The sequence below is a fragment of the Rhinopithecus bieti genome, unplaced genomic scaffold, assembly GCF_001698545.2.
Source record: "Rhinopithecus bieti isolate Rb0 unplaced genomic scaffold, ASM169854v2 scaffold_24263, whole genome shotgun sequence".
Taxonomy (NCBI): Eukaryota; Metazoa; Chordata; class Mammalia; order Primates; family Cercopithecidae; genus Rhinopithecus; species Rhinopithecus bieti.
In genome coordinates, this window is record NW_016811410.1 from 327,768 (window position 1) to 346,492 (window position 18,725).

The 18,725-nt window shown below is 61.3% G+C and overlaps 3 protein-coding genes across 4 annotated transcripts in view; 2 read left to right on the plus strand and 1 right to left on the minus strand.

Moving 5' to 3' along the window:
• Positions 1 to 1,191, plus strand: part of ECHS1 (enoyl-CoA hydratase, short chain 1) — a gene marked incomplete at its 5' end in the record, with an annotated part of 10,471 nt that extends 9,280 nt beyond the window's left edge. Inside the window, one exon of the mRNA XM_017893809.1 lies at positions 634 to 1,191. Within this exon, the coding sequence (XP_017749298.1) occupies positions 634 to 699 (66 nt within the window). The remainder of the gene's footprint in view (positions 1 to 633) is intronic.
• A 3,382-nt stretch (positions 1,192 to 4,573) lies between these two features.
• FUOM (fucose mutarotase) lies at positions 4,574 to 8,417 on the plus strand. 2 transcript variants are annotated; one of them, XM_017893811.1, is made up of 6 exons: positions 4,574 to 4,673; positions 6,169 to 6,237; positions 6,403 to 6,473; positions 6,680 to 6,778; positions 7,603 to 7,676; positions 8,095 to 8,417. In XM_017893811.1, exons 1-6 carry the CDS (start codon positions 4,628 to 4,630, stop codon positions 8,159 to 8,161), a joined length of 426 nt encoding a protein of 141 aa, XP_017749300.1. In that variant the 5' UTR covers positions 4,574 to 4,627; the 3' UTR covers positions 8,162 to 8,417. The 2 variants fall into 2 exon arrangements, with proteins under 2 accessions (XP_017749300.1, XP_017749299.1); XM_017893810.1 differs by lacking the exon at positions 4,574 to 4,673 and adding an exon at positions 5,395 to 5,519.
• A 2,481-nt stretch (positions 8,418 to 10,898) lies between these two features.
• PRAP1 (proline rich acidic protein 1) lies at positions 10,899 to 17,768 on the minus strand. The gene is made up of 5 exons (XM_017893813.1): positions 17,410 to 17,768; positions 13,849 to 13,915; positions 12,166 to 12,218; positions 11,451 to 11,581; positions 10,899 to 11,344 (listed from the first exon to the last, which is right to left on the minus strand). Exons 1-5 carry the CDS (start codon positions 17,415 to 17,417, stop codon positions 11,139 to 11,141), a joined length of 465 nt encoding a protein of 154 aa, XP_017749302.1. The 5' UTR covers positions 17,418 to 17,768; the 3' UTR covers positions 10,899 to 11,138.
• Positions 17,769 to 18,725: the final 957 nt, after the last annotated feature.

Consider the following 18,725-nt stretch of genomic DNA (forward strand, 5'->3'; position numbering starts at 1 on the left):
AAAAAAAAAAAAAAAAAAAAAAAATGCGGTTTCAGGTGGGTGTCATGCATCCATAGTCCCAGCTTCCTGGGAGGCTGAGGCAGGTTGTTCGAATCCAACTGGTCAAAGCAAGACCCCGTCTCAAAAAAAAGACTTTTTTAAAAAATGAGGCCGGGCGCCTCATTTTAATTGTTCGGTAAAATTAAAAGTGGTTTGGGCACTTGAGGAAGGGGTACAGATGCGTGCTCGCCTGGGGACACTTGCACACGACTTGAGAAAAGCAGATGCAGAATTGAGTTCTCATGTCCTGCTCCGACACAGGGTAGCCCCTGATACAGGTGGTCCGTCGTCCACCTGATGACCTGGCGAGTGGCCCATACAGGTGCGTCTGAGGCTTTTTAGGTGTGAGCTTGTTTGACACACAAGCTCCTGAATGAGCATCACCTAGACTGGTAGAGAGGCCGTGAAAATCCCCGCGCCCAGGCCCAGCTCTGCTTGGGCAGGTGTTCCTGCCGCTGAGTCCCCTCCCTGGCCCCCTGGGCCCCTGTGAGCATGAGGAGTGAGGCAGGACCAGGGAGACACAGGCGGACATTGGCATCAGGCTCTGTGAGGAGACCGCGTGTCCAGCTCTGTTTCTGCCCCTTTTCCTACCAGGATGACCGGAAAGAAGGGATGACCGCGTTCGTGGAAAAGAGAAAAGCCAACTTCAAAGACCACTGAGGCCCGGCTGCCCGTGCCCCACACCTCTGGGCAAAGACCACTGAGGCCCAGCTGCCCGTGCCCCACACCTCTGGGCAAAGACCAGTGAGGCCCGGCTGCCCGTGCCCCACACCTCTGGGGAGGACAGGCGCAGCCTGTCAGTTTTAGAAGCAAGTAAATCATCCTCTTTTCGAGAGCAGTGTCCGTGGTGCGCAGTTTCTCTCTGACAGCTGCGTGGTCGCGGCCCGAGCTCTCACGGCATGACAGCCTTCTTCACCCAGCCTGTGAGGGTCCGTGTTCACGTCTGATTGGAGCACCTTCTTCTCAATCTTAAGATTCTGCTGAGGAGCCCCTGCTGGTCCCTCTGGGCATGCTGTGCTTGGGCGGAAAGCAGGGCCTGCGGGTCCTTGTGTCCCTGCCGCTGGAGAGTGGGGCTGCTCTGAGGGAAACACTGTCTGCTGCCTTCACACAGATGCTCTGCTGATTAAAGTGACAGCGATTCAGGTGACACCACGCCTTGTAGGTCATGTCTGGATGAGTATTCTGTCATGTTAGTTGTTTTTTTTTAAACTTTTTTGTTTTTTTACTGTAAGGAACAACATTCAAAGAAAAAAGATTTGTATAGTAAGTCGCCCCACATCATACTTCCTGGGTATCCACTGTGAACAGCTGGGCTTGTGGCTTCCTAGAGACTTCTGTGCACACACCACACACCCCTGCACACGTGCACAGGCATGGACTGTGGTTTTCTTCCATGCCCAGTTACGTAGAGCCCTTTCCTCATGAGAGCCCACCCTGTTTTCTTTGTACTTCTGTCATAAGGAGCTCTTTGTTCAGTTTCACTGCTTCTCTGTTGTGGTAGCACATGACGTAAACTTGACCATTTTAACCATTGTCTTGCCATGGTCAATCACAGCTTACTGCAGCCTGAATCTCCTGGGCTCAAGTGATCCTCCCCGCTCCCAAGTAGCTGGGACCACAGGCCTGCACTACCACACCCAGCTAACTTTTAAAATCTATCTTTTGTAGACATGGGGTCTCCCTGTGTTGCCCAGGCTGGTCTGAACCATTTTAAGTCCACATTTCAGCGACATTAAGTACATTCTCCTTGTGCAGCCATTACTGTCTATCCAAGAAAGCTTTCATTTTCCCAAACGCAAACTGTCCCCATTAAACAATAACCCCTTTTCTGCTTCCCTCCAGCTCCTGGCACCCATGCTTCTACTTCCTGTCTCTATGGAGGGACCTCCATTTGTCCCTTTGGGTCAGGCTCGTTTCAGCCCCACCCCAGATCCCTGGGTTGAAATCCTAACCCCTACTGTGACTGCTTTAGGAGGGAGGACTTTGGGCAGTGACTAGTCATGAGGGCGGAGCTCCACCAGTGGGATTAGTTCCCTATGAGGGGGCGGAGCTCCTCCAGTGGGATTAGTGCCCTATGAGGGGGCAGAGCTCCTCCAGTGGGATTAGTGCCCTATGAGGGGCAGAGCTCCAGTGAAATTAGTGGTCTATGAGGGGCGGAGCCCCTCCAGTGGGATTAGTGTTCTGTGAGGGGGCGGAGCTCCTCGAGTGGGATTAGTGCCCTATGAGGGGGCGGAGCTCCTTGACTGGGATTAGTGCCTTATGAGAGGGCAGTGGTCTTCCAGTGGGATTATTGCCCTTAGAAGAGCCCCGAGGGCACTCTTTTGCCCCTCGCACCATGTGAGTGCTCAGTGGGAAGGTGCTGTCTGTGAACCATGGTGGGCCTCATCACACACTGAACCTGCCTGGAGCCGTGGCCTCCAGAACTGTGGAAAGTCAGTGTTTATCAGCCACCCAGACCATGCCGCTGCATCACAGCAGCCCAAGCTAAGGCACATACTGTCCAGAAGGTTTGTGCCTGTTGTGGCGTGTTTCACTATTTGATTTTTTTCACTGAATGACGATCCTATAATGTTCTTTTTAGTGGCCCTGGTGTTTCATACTGTGGACATGTCATCATGCCTATGGTTCTAGATATTTCCCCCAGGGAAGCCCACCTGCCCCCTAGCTCAGTGCAGACTCTAGAGAGCGTTCGCAGGTGTCTCCTCCACTTGACTCCGCAGCTCGGTGTGGGTAGTGGCCTAGATTGTGGTCATGGCCTTGGGCTGGGTGGGCAGAGTGTGTGAGCCCCCACCCCTGAGTTCTTGGGCTGAATACCAAGGACAGGTTCACCTGCATCAAGAAGCACGGTGACCTTTGCTGATCTCTGGCTCCCTGAATGCTGCAGGTGCCATGCCCGTGTGTCTGATTACATTTATACGCAAAATGGGCACACGCGTGCTCTGCGACCGCTCGCCTTGCAAGCATTGGCTCTGCACTGCCACCCACGCCGTCTGTCCTCCTATGTGCCATGATTGGAGTCCACTAGTTCAGAGCTGCCTTTAGGGTGGAGCAGGTTTATCTTGCCTCTGCCAGGGCAGGTGGGAGTTCTCATGCAGTTTACCTTCAAACAGGCAGATGTTCTTTTCAGATAAGTTTTGGGATCTGGGACTGTTTGACAAATACTGAAATAGGTACAAAAGGAGTTTGAATCAGGTCCAACAGGGCAGAACAGGCTCTTCCCTCAGGGTAGGGAACCTGGAACCTGCTCACTTACTGGAGTGAAGCATATGGAGGTTCTTGCAGGTCATGAACCACTGGCCCTGGAGCCTGGAGTAAACACGCAGAGATAGATAGGCACCAAATGTCCAAGTATCCAAGGGAGGAAGCCTGAACATTGAGAAAATCCACTCCGTTTAATTTTTCATGTGCACTGGGGTGAGCCTCCATAATTTGATTTCAAGCAATGGAACCCCAGAGATCTGTAGGGCCGGTTACAGCCTCGTGTTCATACCTGTGTCAGCCACGCTTGGCTGAAGCCAAGAAAGGGCCCAGCATGGAAGCCGCATCTCAGAGGTCTGCATCTTAGTTATCTGGTTCCAGAGCTTGGCAGGGACAGGCGCCCAACCCTTAGGCTAAGGAATGGACCTTGTCTTCATGCTGGCCCCAGGGAGCCTGGAGGGAAGGGTGCCACTGTCCCACGCAGGGGAACCCCAAATGCAGAGTGAGGCTTCCACTCCTGAGCTAGTTGACCTCTGGCCCCAATATTGCTTGGGGTTTGATTAGGTGTTTTTTGTTTGTTTGTTTTGGTTTTTTTTGAGACAGAGTCTGTCTCTGTCACCCGGGCTGGAGAGCAGTGGAGTGATCTCAGCTCACTGCACCCTCCACCCCCCCCGGGTTCAAGCGATTCTCGTGCCTCAGCCTCCCAAGTAGCCGGGATTACAGGCCCAGTCACCACACCCGGATAATTTTTGTATATTTTGAAGAGATGGGGTTTCACCATGTTGGCCAGGCTGGTCTCCAACCCCTGACCTCAGGTGATCCACCCGCCTCAGCCTCCTGAAGTGCTGGGATTACAGGTGTTGAGTCACCGTGCCCGGCCTGATTTGGTTTTGAAGCTGAAAACTTCCTTGCCCATCTCTGTAAAACCGGCTTGCCCTTGTATATTTGGGTAAATGGTGACTCTCCACTTAGAGGTTGGAGTAGAAACTGCCCAGGGACAGCTCCGAACCCCGGTGGCCTAGGTGCAAAGCCGCCCCTCATCGGCAGGCCCTGGGTAGCCCCAGTCTTCTCTCTGCCCGAGCGGCCAGCCCAGGGCCAGCTGTTCAGGTGCTGCTGGGTGCCAGCCTGGGTGGCCCCACCAGGCTTTTCCGACGCAGCCCAGGCCACTTCCCATGGGGACAGGCTCCTAGGGCCAAGCAGTTCAACATGGAGACACCTGTTTCCTCTGGGTTTTCTGAGGCAGCTTTGTCATTTTTCACATACAGATTGATTTTCAGAACTTTTTAGGAGCCGCCAGGCCTCGGAGCATTTGTGTCACCTCAGGGCTGAGGGCCAGGGCCACACAGCTGGCCCCACAGCTAGCGTCCAGCTGGGAATCAGGTCAAAGAAGATGGCTCCGCGGAGGGAGGGCCCGGCCAGCCTGAGCCCAGCCAAAGGTCAGGACGCCGCCATCCTGGGAAGGGGGTTGCAGGCCGCTGACACCGGAGGACCCTTAGGTGTCCCGGCACTCGCGGCCGAACCTGGAAGCTGGGCCTGGCTGCCCTCCTGGACCCCCTCCAGGGGGTCTAATGTCCCAGCTCCCGTGTCCCGTGCTCCCGGCCCCTCAGGAGCGTGGGCTGAAGGCCTGGGTCCTGCTGCCTGCCCTAGTGACCCCAGGGACCCGGTGCGCTCCGGCCATTCTGCCAGGCCTAAGGGCAGCACGACGTGGTCAGAGGGCAGAGACCCTCATGAGGGGAGGCTGCAGAGGGCGGCGGTTGAACCCCTTCTGCCTGAGGGAGCCCGAGGTGGGAAGCTCGGGTAGGGACACTGGGGAGCCCCGGCCACAGCGCGCGGGCGCCCAGTCTCGGACCTGGCGAGGCGCCCGTGGGTTGGGTGGGTATTGCCCCCACGTCCCGACTCAGCCCGAGCGTCCCCAGTTCCCGGGGCTCCCCGCCCTTCCGAGAGCCGTTAAGCGGACCCCAACCCCGAACCCTAGCCCCAGCGGATCCCCAAGCCCCAAGCCCGGGACCCAAAAGCCCCGTCCTCCCCACAAACCCCGCCCTCGGTGTAAAGCCCCGCCCCGGCCCGTAAGCCCCGCCCTCCCCGTAAGGCCCCGCCCCAGGCCCCGCCCTCCCCGTAAGGCCCCGCCCTGCCCCAGGCCCCGCCCTCCCCGTAAGGTCCCGCCTGCCCCAGGCCGCGCCCGCCCGTCTGCCGGGCCATGGTGGCGCTGAAGGGTGTCCCCGCGCTGCTGTCCCCCGAGCTGCTCTACGCGCTGGCGCGGATGGGGCACGGGGACGAGATCGGTGAGCGCAGCGGGCCGGGGCCTCGGGGACCACCCCGGGGGAGGCAGGCGGGCGAGGCTTGCGCGCGGACCCCCGGGCCTAGCAGGGCGGGGTCCTGGGGTGGGGGCGTCGCTCGGGCCTCCCTGGCTTCCCCCGCGTCCTTTAGGGAACCGCGACCTCGTGGGGCTCTGGGCGGGGCAGGCCGGAGCTTCTCCCCAGTCCCTCCCCAGACGGCCCCGGAGCCGCCGCGTCTGGGCTGCCCCCGAGGGTTCAGCGCTTTTTCTTCTCCTGGGGCCTGGGGTCCCGGGACAGGGGCTGGGTGGCCGGGGCCTGGTCTGGGCATCGCGGGCGGCTGCGCGTCCTCTGGCCCCTGGGGAGGCGGCCGGGTCCGGGTCGGCCCCCTGGCCTGGGCAGCACCCGACAGCCTGGCGGGCAGCGAGCTGTTGACGCCTCTCCGCCTCCCAGGCAGGGACCTTGCCCTCCCCACCTCCCCGCCTGGCTTCCAGCCCTGCAGACTGACTGCGGCCGGCGGCGGTGGGGGCGCCCAACCGGCCGACCTGAGACCCCTTGTGGCCACGATCTGGCGCCGCGACTGGGTGGGAGGATGGGCGGCGCCGACCCCGAGGCCAGGGATAGGTGCTGACCACGCGCTCTCCTCCGGGCTGTTTAGTTCTTGCGGACTTGAACTTCCCGGCCTCCTCCATCTGCCAGTGTGGGCCCCTGGAGATCCGTGCAGACGGTGAGCGAGCCCCAGGTCCCCCAGGGCAGGGCGGGCGGGTGAGCAGTGCTCCTGGCTCTGAGGCTCCTCTGTGGCCTGTCGTGGCCCCAAGTCCCTGCTTGCGGTGTGGAGGGTGCAGGCGAGCAGGCGGGCTGGAGACTGAATGCCGCCCCCTCTGCCCTCCAGGCCTGGGCATCCCGCCGCTCCTGGAGGCCCTGCTGAAGCTGCTCCCCCTGGACACCTATGTGGAGAGTCCGGTGAGGGCTGAGTCGCCCCTGCACCCTGCTGCTCCGTGCCTCGGTTTCCCCTTTTGCGGGCTTCATAGGGCCCACCTGCCTTGGGGTGGGGGGGAGAAGCCATGTGTCCCCAAGGGGCCCTGGTCCTCACCAGGGGAGTCCTGAGTGGTCACCTGACCAGGAAGGCTGGCAGCACCCAGGGCCCCAGAGCTGACCCCTCCCTCTAGGCTGCAGTCATGGAGCTGGTGCCCAGCGACAAGGAGAGGGGCCTGCAGACCCCGGTGTGGACGGAGTACGAGTCCATCCTACACAGGGCCGGCTGCACGGTGAGCCTGCAGCCCCAACTGTGGGGAAAGGGCCAGGGACCCTCTGTCTCCTGGAGGCTCAGTGGGAGCCAAAGACAGGGTCCCAAGCTCTGTCCTCAAGCGGTCTCCCTTCCATCACCCTAAGAACCCCGGACTACCAGGCGCTCCCTCACCAGCCGGGTGGGAGAGGTGCACATGGGCAGTGTGGCCCCTCTTCCTCTGCCCCCGAGCTTTCCACCTGCCCCCCAACCCCGCCCAGGATCCTGACCTGCCAGGGCGAGGTGGGAGGGGTCCTCACCCACCACAGCCTGTGAGTGAAGCCTGGAGGACTCAGGATGCCTGGCCTCCACCTCCTCAGTCTCCCCTGGGGGAGTACCCCCTGGTCCCAGGTCTCTCGCCCCATCCTGGCTATGGTTGGTCAGAGGCCTAGCCCCCTCCTCACCTTGCCCTGCAAGGGGACAGGCCCACTGTCCCGGGCAACCCACTGGCAGGTCTCGGGCAGGGCCTCCATAAGGGGAGGCCAGGGGCTCTCGTCCTGGGCAGGGGACCCCCTAGGACAGCTGGCAGGGGCTTGACAGTCTGCTGAGCTGGCTGGGTGGTCCCAGGCCAGGCAGAAACCAAGCATGGCAGGTTCCTCATCCACAATGTCCGGGGCCCCCCGTCCTAGGCCTTGGGAGCCAGAGGCTGAGTGACCCTGGGGCCCCTGCAGAGGGAGAGCCCAACAAATGGAACTCAGGGGCCCCACTCCCTGGTGCCCTCCCTGCCTGGGGCCCTGGGGAGTCCAGGGCTGGCCCATGAGGGTTTCTGGGCAGGGTTTCCTCCAACTCTGCCATTTTGTCTTCCAGAGAGCCCTGGCAAAGTTAGAGAGGTTTGAGTTTTATGAGCGGGCTAAGAAGGCTTTTGCTGTTGTGGCAACGGGGTGAGTTCCAGCTGACTCTGACCTGTCCCCGTCCCCACCGGGCCCTCAGGAGCTGCCTTCGTCCCCACCGGGGCCCTAGGAGCTGCCCCCGTCCCCACCGGGCCCTCAGGAGCTGCCCTCGTCCCCACCGGGCCCTCAGGAGCTGCCCCCGTCCCCACCAGAGCCCCAGGAGCTGTCCCCATCCCCACTGGGGCCTCAGGAGCTGCTCCTACCCTCTTCTCAGCTTCTGCCTGGCTGAGGCTAGATGTCCCACAGAGTGGAGAGACCAGGGAGGAATTTGGGGAGCAGGGTCCCCATTTGCCTGAGCCTCAAGTGGGTGAAGGTGGACAGGGTCTGCTCCGTCCCCCAGAGGCTGGAGCAGGGTCTCCGCACCCTGGCCCTGCAGCCCAGCTCAGTGCTGGGCTTGGCTCCTCTGCAGGGAGACAGCCCTCTACGGAAACCTCATCCTCAAGAAGGGGGTGCTTGCCCTCAGCCCCCTGCTGTAGGCCTGGTGAAGACCACCTGGGATAGAAGAGGAATTGGGGGCACCCTGAGCTCCGGTACCACCACTCACAACAGGCCTCCCAGCGGCAGCCCCAGACCTGGGCCCTGGCCAGGGCTCTAGGGGGCTGGCAGTCTTGGGGTGGGCCCTGCCTGGCCAGGGCTGTAGGGGCCCGGCAGCCAATTGGTACAAATGTCCCTGATTTGTGAAAATGATGGAAAAATGTAGTCGCCGGTAAACGTTCAGTCTAAAGGTTTCAATTCCAGCTCTGTTGTCACTCAGGCTTGTTTGGTACTGAGCTCAAGGGAGGCTGCTGGCTCCAGAGAGGGCCCCCCATGTACCCTTGACAAAACCTTGAGTGGGAAATCAGGCCTGGGGCCCTGGGGTCTGGGTGGGTGCCTGGGCCCTGGGGACACCGAGGGCTGGAGTGGTGGCAGTGGCTTCCCTGGAGGCCTTGAGAGGGGTAGGCTTCTGCCACAGCCTCTGGGCTGTGGACACTAAGGGGTTCTTCACCCGGGTCCATTCTTTCCGCCCAGCAGGAGGGCAGGTGGCAGGGGCTGGCCTGGACACTTCAGGAGGAACTGGGGGAGCTCTGTTGAGGGAGGTGCCGGCTGGAGGGGCCTGGGTGTGGGCCATGCCCTGTGCTTGTGGCAGTAGGTGGCTGCCTGCTGGAAGCCTCACTTGCCCTGGCAGGCAGGGGAGGTAAAGGACACGAGGTCATTTGGAGCCCAGTGCCGGGCAGAGATGGGATGGGATGCAGGGGGCTCCTGAAAGGGGGTGCCTGGGAGGCTTCCCTATGGGATGCTTGGACTGGTCTCCAAGGATGGGGAAGAATAACCACCAGCCACTTTCCAGACCCTGGGCCTCTCCCCAGAACTTGCCTCAGTGACACAGGTACAGGAGGAAGATGGGGCAGGGCTGGAGTTTGAGGGACCAAGGGCAGGAGTGGGGATGACAGGGGCTCCCCCAGGGCCAGGGGCTGGTGTCCCCGGGGTTCCAGGGGGCAAGTCCCAGGGTCCTAGACCCACACTCCGGACCACAGGAGAATCTTGGGAGTGCAGGCAAGCCCCCCCCTGCCCCAGCTGAGATCTGGCTCCAAGTCTGGAGAAGGGATCCTGTCTGGGGTTGGCTGTAGACTTTGGGGACCTGTCCGCCTGCTGCCCCCAGATGGCAGCCACGGCCTTCTCCGTGCTCACTAGAGGTCAGCCTTGGCCCCATGGGCCTCGCACTTGCCTGGCCAGTCACTGCCCATCTCCAGACCCCACGGCCACGTTGTGGTCTGACATCAGAAGTGTGCGAGCTGATTGCACGCACCCTCGCCCATCCCGTTTCAGCCCCGCAGATGGGCCTCTGGGGCTAGTGTGCCCTCTCTAGCGTTTTATATAAATGAAACCATATATGAGCAAACTAATCAAATCATGAGAAAAAACAAAGTAATGGGAAAAACAAAATAAAATCAAGATAGCTTTAAAAAAAAAAAAAAAAAAAAAAGCCACAAACACCAGCTTGGGCTGTCTAGGGCCAGACCCTCCTGCAATCCCGGAGATCCAGGGTCTTCTACCTGCCTGGGGCCCAGGGAGTGGGGAAGGAGCTGCCCAAACCTCCGCCCTGTTCTTATCAGGATGACAGGGGAGGCTGCCAAGAGGGAAACTGGGAGCCCAGCTCTGGCCCTTTCAGGACAGAACCTCAAAGGTCACTGGCCTCTCCAGCTCATCCGTAAGCCAGGGTAACAGCTCTTACATTGTGGGACGCCGTGGGGCACCCTTGGGCAGTTACTCTCAGCCGTTTGTGTCCTGGGAGAGCGGGGGACTTGCCGGCGGTGCAGGGAGCTCTTCCGCACCTGAGCAAACCCTCGGCCCCCTGAGTAGCCGCACAAGGGCTGAGCACAGCAGGATGGAGGGATGGGTGGCCTCTCTCCCTTGCTCTGTTGTGTCTTAGCTGCTGGAGCTGGCAAATGTGTGTGGCTCAGCCCCAGGCTTGGCACCAGGTGCTTCTCTCTTACCATAGGGATGAGGTCGCCACACAGGAACCCCACCCATATTTGCATGTGCCCAGGACACGTGATGTGTGAGTGACTCCAGCAGCCTGGACCTGCGCCGCAGCATTGGGCCTGCTGGACCAGGCAGGGCAGGATGGGCATCCAGAGTGGGAGCTGCACAGAACGTCAGGAGAGCAGAAAGACCATGTCCTGAGCCTGGGTCTACCCCCCTCACCTGAGACCTGTGCACTTTCCACCTGAGCACATGCCCATCCGTCCAGCTGGGCCCTGAGCCCCAGGCACTCGGCCTCCCTCCTCCCTGTCCCTGTCTCAGGCCCCTGCTGTGGGGAGCCCGGGGTGAGTTCTGTTTCTCGGCTGAGACTGGTCCCATGGGTGCCCTCTGGTCCCAGCCCCGAACTGCTGCCACACCCCTCAGCATCCCGGTATACAAGGAGAGGGGCCTGGGGGTAGTGCAACGTTCTGGGAGCCAAGGGTCACCTGGGCCTTGTGCAGCCCTTAATTAATTCTCCTAGGCAGAGCAGGCTGGGCCCCGGTCACCGGTCTTCCAGGACATGTGGCCTCCTGCCTGTTTGCAGGGGTTTATTATTTATTATTTATTTTTTTGAGACGAAGTCTTGCTCTGTTGCCCAGCCTGGAGTGCAAGGCGCGATCTCAGCTCAGTGCAACCTCCACCTCCCAGATTCAAGCGGTTCTCCTGCCTCAGCCTCCCAAGTAGCTGGGATTACAGGCACCTGGCACCACACCCGGCTAATTTTTGTATTTTTAGTAGAGACGGGATTTCACCATGTTGCCCAGGCTGGTCTGGAGCTCCTGGTTTCGGGTGATCCGCCTGCCTCAGCCTCCAGAAGTGCTGGGATTACAGGCCTGAGCCACCGCACCCGGCCTGCTGGGGTTTATTTGCTCTGGCGGGGGAGGGTAGGAAGGGTTCGTCCCAACAGCCTGGGCCGTGGGACAGGGAGGGGCAGTGATGGCCCCTGGAGCCCTACTGGGGGTGGTAGATGTGGTCTTGGTCTTCCTCCGGTCCCCGGAGCACCTGGCGACTTGGCGTCACCCACAACCGAGGCCCCTCCTCGCCCTGGTCCTCCTCGGGCGGAGGGTGGTGCAGGCTGTCATGGTCGGGCTCAGGACCCTGCTGGGAGCTTAGGACATGGCCCAGGATGTCCTCGGTCTCCACCCAGGCCTTGATGCCTAGGGACAAGCAGATGAAGGGATAGCCTCAGTTTCTCTCCCGAGACCCTTGGTCTGTCCAAGCCAACCCCACAAGCAGGCTTTGCTGCTGTGGCCTCGTGCCCACCTGGAAGGATGGGGCCCCTGCCCTGCCCTGGTGACTTCTCGGCAGTCAAGAGCTCCGGCTTCGGGACAGGGAGCAGCCCCACCAGCTGGTCGTCCTTCTCTGGAGGCTCCACCACACGGGTGCCCCAGGCCCTGCGGGCACAGTTCGGTCTTGTCCACATGCAGGTGGGGGAGGGGGGCAGAACCCCCCGCAGGAGGGTGCCCACCATCCCGGGACAGCCACTCCAGCCCCCACCACCAGCAGCCCCAGGACAAGCCCCTCTCTCAAGAGCCACAGTGATGAGTGGCCCCACAGTGCTCCCGGCCAGGCTTCCACACCATGTCCCTGGGCCACTGGGTGGGGGCAGTGGTCAGAGCCTTGGTTGAGCAGCGTCCCAAGGGCAAGGATGTGGGGAAACCTCAGGAGCCAAGACTGAGCCGCTCTGGCTGCAGCCACCGGCCGTGGGGTACAAGCTGCCCTGGAGGCCGTGGGGAAGCTGAGTAGGGGGACGCCCGGGAGCCCCAAGCCCTCCGGCTGTACTCCCTTCTCCCTACGCAGGGGCTGTTGACAGATCCCCATGAGGCTGGAGTGCCGCCTCCTTCCGAAAGCTGCTGGACAGGGTTCCCCTCTGCATCCTTCTCGTGCACTCCAGGTTCAGGAAGGGCCCAGAAGAACCAGCTGTAGCTTCAGGGAATGGCGGGGGTGTGGATGGGCAGGTGGGCCTGGGGGGACTTACTTCTCTGCCTCCTGCTCTGAGGACTGGTGTTTGACTTGGACCTTGATAGGGACCTGGGGGAGAGTCACAGGTGTGGGCTCAGCCACAGTCCACACGGATGGAGGACACCTAGGGAGAGGCTGCTCCGAGGCCCACCTGGGGCTGCAGGGGGTGGGGACAGGGCCAGCTTGGCACAGCCCGAGCGTCTCTAGTGGGTGTACCACTCTCGGGTGTCAGGATTGCAAGCCAGGAGTGAGGCTGCTGGCCTGTGCCCAGATGACCAGCTGGCCTGGAATTCTGGCCGGGCCTGGGGCGGCACAGGACTGGGATGTAACCTGGCACGATATCCCCGACCTAGCACTCCCCACCCCAGCTGTCAGCGCACTGGCTGTTTCTGCGGTGACTGGTGGGGGCTGTGTCTCCTCCCTGGCAGGTGCCTAGAGAAGGTGGTCAGCTGCTCCGAGCCCAGCCACCCTCAGTGGGGCAAAGGACAAACAGGAGAGCAAAGCAGGTGACCCCAGCGGAGGACCAGTGACCCCAGCGGAGGACCAGTGACCCCGGAGAGGCCCAGTGACCCCAGCAGAGGACCAGTGACCCTGGGGAGGACCAGTGACCCCAGCGGAGGCCCAGTGACCCCGGGAAGGCCCAGTGACCCTGGGGAGGACCAGTGACCCCGGGGAGGACCAGTGACCCTGGGGAGGATCAGTGATCTCAGTGGAGGCCCAGTGACCCCAGCGGAGGACCAGTGACCCCAGGGAGGCCCAGTGACCCCGGGGAGGACCAGTGACCCTGGGGAGGACCAGTGACCCCGGGGAGGACCAGTGACCCTGGGGAGGACCAGTGATCTCAGTGGAGGCCCAGTGACCCCGCGGAGGACCAGTGACCCTGGGGAGGCCCAGTGACTCCAGCAGAGGACCAGTGACCCCGAGGAGGACCAGTGACCCCGAGGAGGACCAGTGATCTCAGTGGAGGCCCAGTGACCCCAGCAGAGGACCAGTGACCCCAGGGGAGGACCAGCACCATGGGAGGCTGTGCCCATGTTCCTGCGTCTCCAGTCAAGGAAGGCGTGGGCCTCCTTCCTCCTGATCCGTCCCAGATGTGCAAGACTGAGTGGTCTTGACATGGGCCAGGGAACAGGGCATGTCCCCAGGCATAGTCCCAGCCAAGGACACCACTGTCAGCACAGACAGTGCAGCTGAGCTGCCAGCACATGGAGTCACTTCTGGCCTTCAGGGCCCAGGTGAGCATCAAGGGGTGTCATCCGGGCCCTCCTCCACCTGGGTCACTGGGTTCATCTGGGACCACCGCCTCCACCTGGGTCACTGGGTTCATCTGGGACCATCTCCTCCTCCTGGGACCACCTGGGTGTCATCCGGCCCCACCTCCTCCACCTGGGACCACATGGGCTTATCCGGGCCCACCTCGTCCACCTGAGATCACATGGGTGTCATCTGGCCCCACCTTCTCCACCTGGGACCACCTGGGTGTCCTGAGGCCTGTCCATCTGACCCCAGTGAGGGGAAGCCTGCCCTCTCCTCATCCTCAGATGCCCAGGCATCAAGAGTCATGAGCACACCCACGCCTGTCTCCTAGGCCAGCCTGGGGTTTGAAGACGGAAGAGGGGCCCTTTGGCCACATCCCCTGCTGTGGGGGCAGAAGGTGACAACTGGAGTTGGTGGCCAGATGGGAGAGGCTCACACCTACCTTGGGTGCTGAGGCCGCACCTGCCTCCCACAGCAGCACAGCCACCAGGCTGGTGACCATGAGGACCCTGAGGGGGCCAGTGAGGAAAGTGTGAGGTAGGGGAAGGGCCGACCCTGGCCATCAGTCCTGCCTCCCCTGAACTCCAGGCAGCACCCAGTGAGCAGCTGGGAGGCCTGGGCTGGGTTCTTCCTTGGGAGCGCAAGTGGTTTTACTGGACTCTGCTCACATGGGCCAACACACAGGCACAGAGCGGGGAGAAGCCCCAGGCCCACCTGCCTCCAGCCCCGCTCAGGCCAGAGCCCACAACCCTAGCCCCAGACCCGGCTCCCCACAGTCTGGGCGGACCCCACTGTGGCAGGCACTGGTGGTTGGCTCGGAAACTCCAGAGGTTCTGCCGCTCCTTTCTGCCGCCCTCCACGTGGGGACACATGAACACACTTGCACACAGATTGGGATATGGGAGGGTATGGCGCAGCAGGGGCTCACAGCCCCACACCCACAGAGCCCTGAGGCTACACACTGCTGCAGGTGGGCACCCGCTGTGTCCCAGAGCTGTGGGGCCACGGCTGGAGGGCTCGGGTGCACGGCAGCACTGTTAGGCAGGCAGGCAGGGTGTCAGGTCTGTTTGGACACGGGACGTGTGTGTTTGTGCATGTGGTGGGGGGTGTGCGTATATGTTGTATGTGCACATGTGTTTTGTGGGTGTGGACTATGTGCATGGTGGGTGTGCATGTATGCTGTGGGTGGTATGTTCGGGTGTGTGTGCACTGTGTGCTTGAGTGTGTGTGGTGGATGTGTATGTTGTGCATGGTGTGGAGTGTGTGGGTTTGGGAGTCTGTGTGCTGTGTGTATGTTATGTGTGTGTGTGATGGATGCATGTGTATGTTGTGTGTGGTGTGGAGTGTGTGGGCTTGTGTGTGTGTGTGTGCTGTGTGCATGCGTGTGCCTGGTAGATATGCATGTATCTTCTGTATGTTTGGGGAGTGTGGTGTGTGTGTAGTGGATGAATGTGTATGTTGTGTGTGGAGTGTGAGGGTTTGGGGATGTGTGTGCTGTGTGCATGCGTGTGTGTGTGTGGTATAGAGTGTGAGGGTTTGGGAGTGTGTGTGCGGGCGCGTGTGTGTACAGGTGTGTGTGTGTGTGCAGGTGTATGTGGTGTGGAGTGTGAGGGTTTGGGAGTGTGTGGACGTGTGTGTGTGGGCGTGTGTGTGCGGATGTGTGTGTGTGCACGTGTGTGTGCGGGTATGTGTGCGTGTGTGTGTGTGCAGGTGTATGTGGTGTGGTGTAGTGTGAGGGTTTGGGAGTGTGTGTGGGCGTGTGTGTGGGCGTGTGTTGGATGCCTATGTATGTTGTGTCTGGTGTGGAGCATGGGGGTTTGGGGGTGTGTGCTGTGTGTATGCGTGTGTGCGTGTGTGTTGGATGCGTATGTTGTCTGGTGTGGAGCATGAGGGTTTGGGGGTGGGTGTGTGCTGTGTGCATGCGTGTGTGTGGTATAGAATGTGAGGGTTTGGGAGTGTGTGTGTGCACGTGTGTGTGTGCGGGTGCATGTGTGTGCGGGTGTGTGTGCACGTGTGTGTGCGGGCGCGTGTGTGTGCACGGGCGTGTGTGTGCACGTGTGTGTGTGCGGGTGCGTGTGTGTGCGGGCGTGTGTGTGCAGGTGTATGTGGTGTGGAGTGTGAGGGTTTGGGAGTGTGTGTGGACGTGTATGTGTGTGGGCGTGTATGTGTGCGGACGTGTGTGTGTGCGGGCATGTGTGTGTGCAGGTGTATGTGGTGTGGTGTAGTGTGAGGGTTTGGGAGTGTGTGTGGGCGTGTGTGTGTGCACATGTGTGTGCACGGGCGTGTATGTGTGTGGGCATGTGTGTGCGGGTGTGTGTGGTGTGAGGGTTTGGGAGTGTGTGTGTGCACGTGTGTGTGTGCGGGCATGTGTGGTGTGGTGCAGTCTTGTCTCTTCAGGCCCCTGTGGGGGAGGCTTCTGTCTGGGGAGGCTTCGGTCTCTCAGGGTGGGGTGGTCTTGAGGGTGGGGTGAGGCTCTGGGTCTGCACGGGGCTCAGCATGGCTGCAGTCAAGGGTGTCTGGGGCTGGGCGCGGTGGTTCACACCCATAATCCCAGAACTTTGGGAGGCCGAGGTGGGAGGATCACCTGAGGTCAGGAGTTTGAAACCAGCCTGGCCAACATGGCAAAACTCTGTCTCTACTGAAAATACGAAACTGCCCGGGCACGGTGGCTCACGCCTGTAATCCCAGCACTTTGGGAGGCTGAGGCAACAGATCACTTGAGGTTAGGCATTTGGAACCAGCCTGGCCAACATGGTGAAACCTCGTCTCTACTAAAAATACGAAAAAAAAAAAAAAACATTCACCAGGCGTGGTGACAGGTGCCTGTAATCCTAGCAACTTGGGAGGCTGAGGCCAGAGAATCGCTTGAACCTGGGAGGTGGAGGTTGCAGTGAGCCAAGATCGAGCCACTGCACTCACTCCAGCCTGGGTGACAGAGCGAGACTGTCTCAAAAAAAAAACCACTTAGCTGGGGTGGTGGCACAAGCCTGTAATCCCAGCTACTTCTGCTGAGGCAGAAGAGTCAGTGTCTGGGACGCCCTACAGGCCTGGATTGCAGCTCCACAGGGACCTTTGCCCCTTCTCTGGGTGACTCAGCCACAGTGGGAGGTCAAAGCTCAGGGGGGATGCCCCAGACAGCCCGGGGTCAAGGCCTGGCCTGGTCTGACTCGGGGGCCCTGCTTCTCCTCAGGACCCCCAGCTGGTTCTGATGCTGGGCAGGGGCTCTTGTCCGGGCATTGGACCCCACTCCCACTGCCGTGCTGCCTGGGCCACCCCTGGAGCCCACCCCCCATGACACACAGCCTGGGGGCCCAGAATTCAGGACACGGTAGCCCCTAGAACAATGGTCGGTGGTGACTGCCAAGGAGCCAGACTGTGGGACTCCCGAGGGTCCCCTCTCCAGGCAAATGGCTCTGGGCACCAAAGGGTCCCCACGCCACCCAGAGGCCACCTCTCTACAAGGGAGAAACACCAGGAGAGGAGGGGCAGGGAGGGCCCTGGCTTAGAGGAGGAGGAAGAGGAGGCGGGCACCTCCACAGGAGGGGGTCGGGGGGACCCCCACAGAAGGAGGGGAAGAGGGACACCCCCACAGAAGGAAGGCAGCCTCTGATTCCAGGGTCCAGCAGGAGCCCCGGTGCTTCCCTAAGCTCCAAATCACAGCTACTCCCTGGCCCCAGCCCCCTTCCTTTTGGGCACTCACAGGCCTGCTGGTTTCAGCCTGGCACCACCCCCTTCCTTGTTCTGGGTGGGGTCCCTGGGTGATTCCCCACCAGGCCAGGGGAACCAAGGGGCAAGGCACTGTCTCATGCGTTTGGAGCCACAGAAGAGGTGGAGCCTGGTGGCAGACCCCAGACCCTCAGAGGGCCCCACCTTCTCCCTCCCACCCACTCACTCCCCTGAACCAGGTCCCCTAGCACAGCATGGCCAGGCCTCCTCTGGCTAAGGGCCAGGCCTCCAGGTTTGGGTGGGGTGGGAATCGGGGCTCAGGGATGGTGGGCATTACCTCCTCATGTCTGGGTCCCCGTCTCTGTGGAGAGAGTGCTCAGGGAGCTGCAGTGGCTGATCCCAGTATCTGGCACCAGGCCCAGCTCCTCCTGCCCAGGCCCAGGTTGCTTGGGGCTTTATTGCTGCTGCTTGGGGCGTGTCAGGACAGAGGTCGGGGTCAGGGATCCCATCGTGCGTAGCCCAGGTGACTGGCTCTGCAGCCGCCCAGCCCACTCGAGCCTGGATCTGAGTGGGGACACCCAGCTGCCCCCTCAGGGCCTGCCACACCTGACTGAGGAAGAAGTTTGCCTTTAAAAACCTGCTTGTTGGCTGGGCGTGGTGGCTCAGGCCTGTAATCCCAGCACTTTGGGAGGCTGAGGCAGGTGGATCACCTGAGGTCAGGAGATTGAGACCAGCCTGGCCAACATAGTGAAACTCTGTCTCTACTAAAAATAAAAACAAATAACTGGGCGTGGTGATGTGCGCCTGTAATTCCAGCTACTCGGGAAGCTGAGGCAGGAGAATCGCTTGAGCCTGGGAGGTGGAGGTTGCAGTGAGCCGAGATGGCGCCACTGCAGTCCGGCCTGGGCAGCAAAGAGCGAAACTCCGTAAAAAAAACAAAACAAAACAACAACAACAACAACAAAAACCTGCTTGTCATGAAGGCTGAACCGAGCTCACAGCCAAGGCAACTTGGAAGAGGGCGTCACAGGTGGCCGTCCCCACGGAGGGGTGTCGCGGGCGGCCGTCCCCACGGAGGGGTGTCACAGGCGGCCGTCCCCATGGAGGGGTGTCACAGGCGGCCGTCCCCATGGAGGGGTGTCACGGGCGGCCGTCCCCATGGAGGGGTGTCGGTGTCACAGGCGGCCGTCCCCACGGAGGGGTGTCGCGGGCGGCCGTCCCCATGGAGGGGTGTCACAGGCGGCCGTCCCCATGGAGGGGTGTCGGTGTCACAGGCGGCCGTCCCCATGGAGGGGTGTCACAGGCGGCCATCCCCATGGAGGGGTGTCGGTGTCACAGGCGGCCGTCCCCATGGAGGGGTGTCGGTGTCACAGGCGGCCGTCCCCATGGAGGGGTGTCAGTGTCACGGGCGGCCGTCCCCACGGAGGGGCGTCGCGGGCGGCTGTCCCCATGGAGGGGTGTCGTGGGTGGCCATCCCCACCTCAGCTGAAGTGCTTTCTTCCTCAGGTGGGCGTGACAAATCCCCCATCCAGCCCCACCCCACCTGCCTGTCACACCCACACCTGCCCACCACCTGTGGCAGCACTGTACCAGCTCAGCTCCACCATCACGGAACCCTCACCCCCAACCCCACCGCCTTCCCCACCCCTGCCA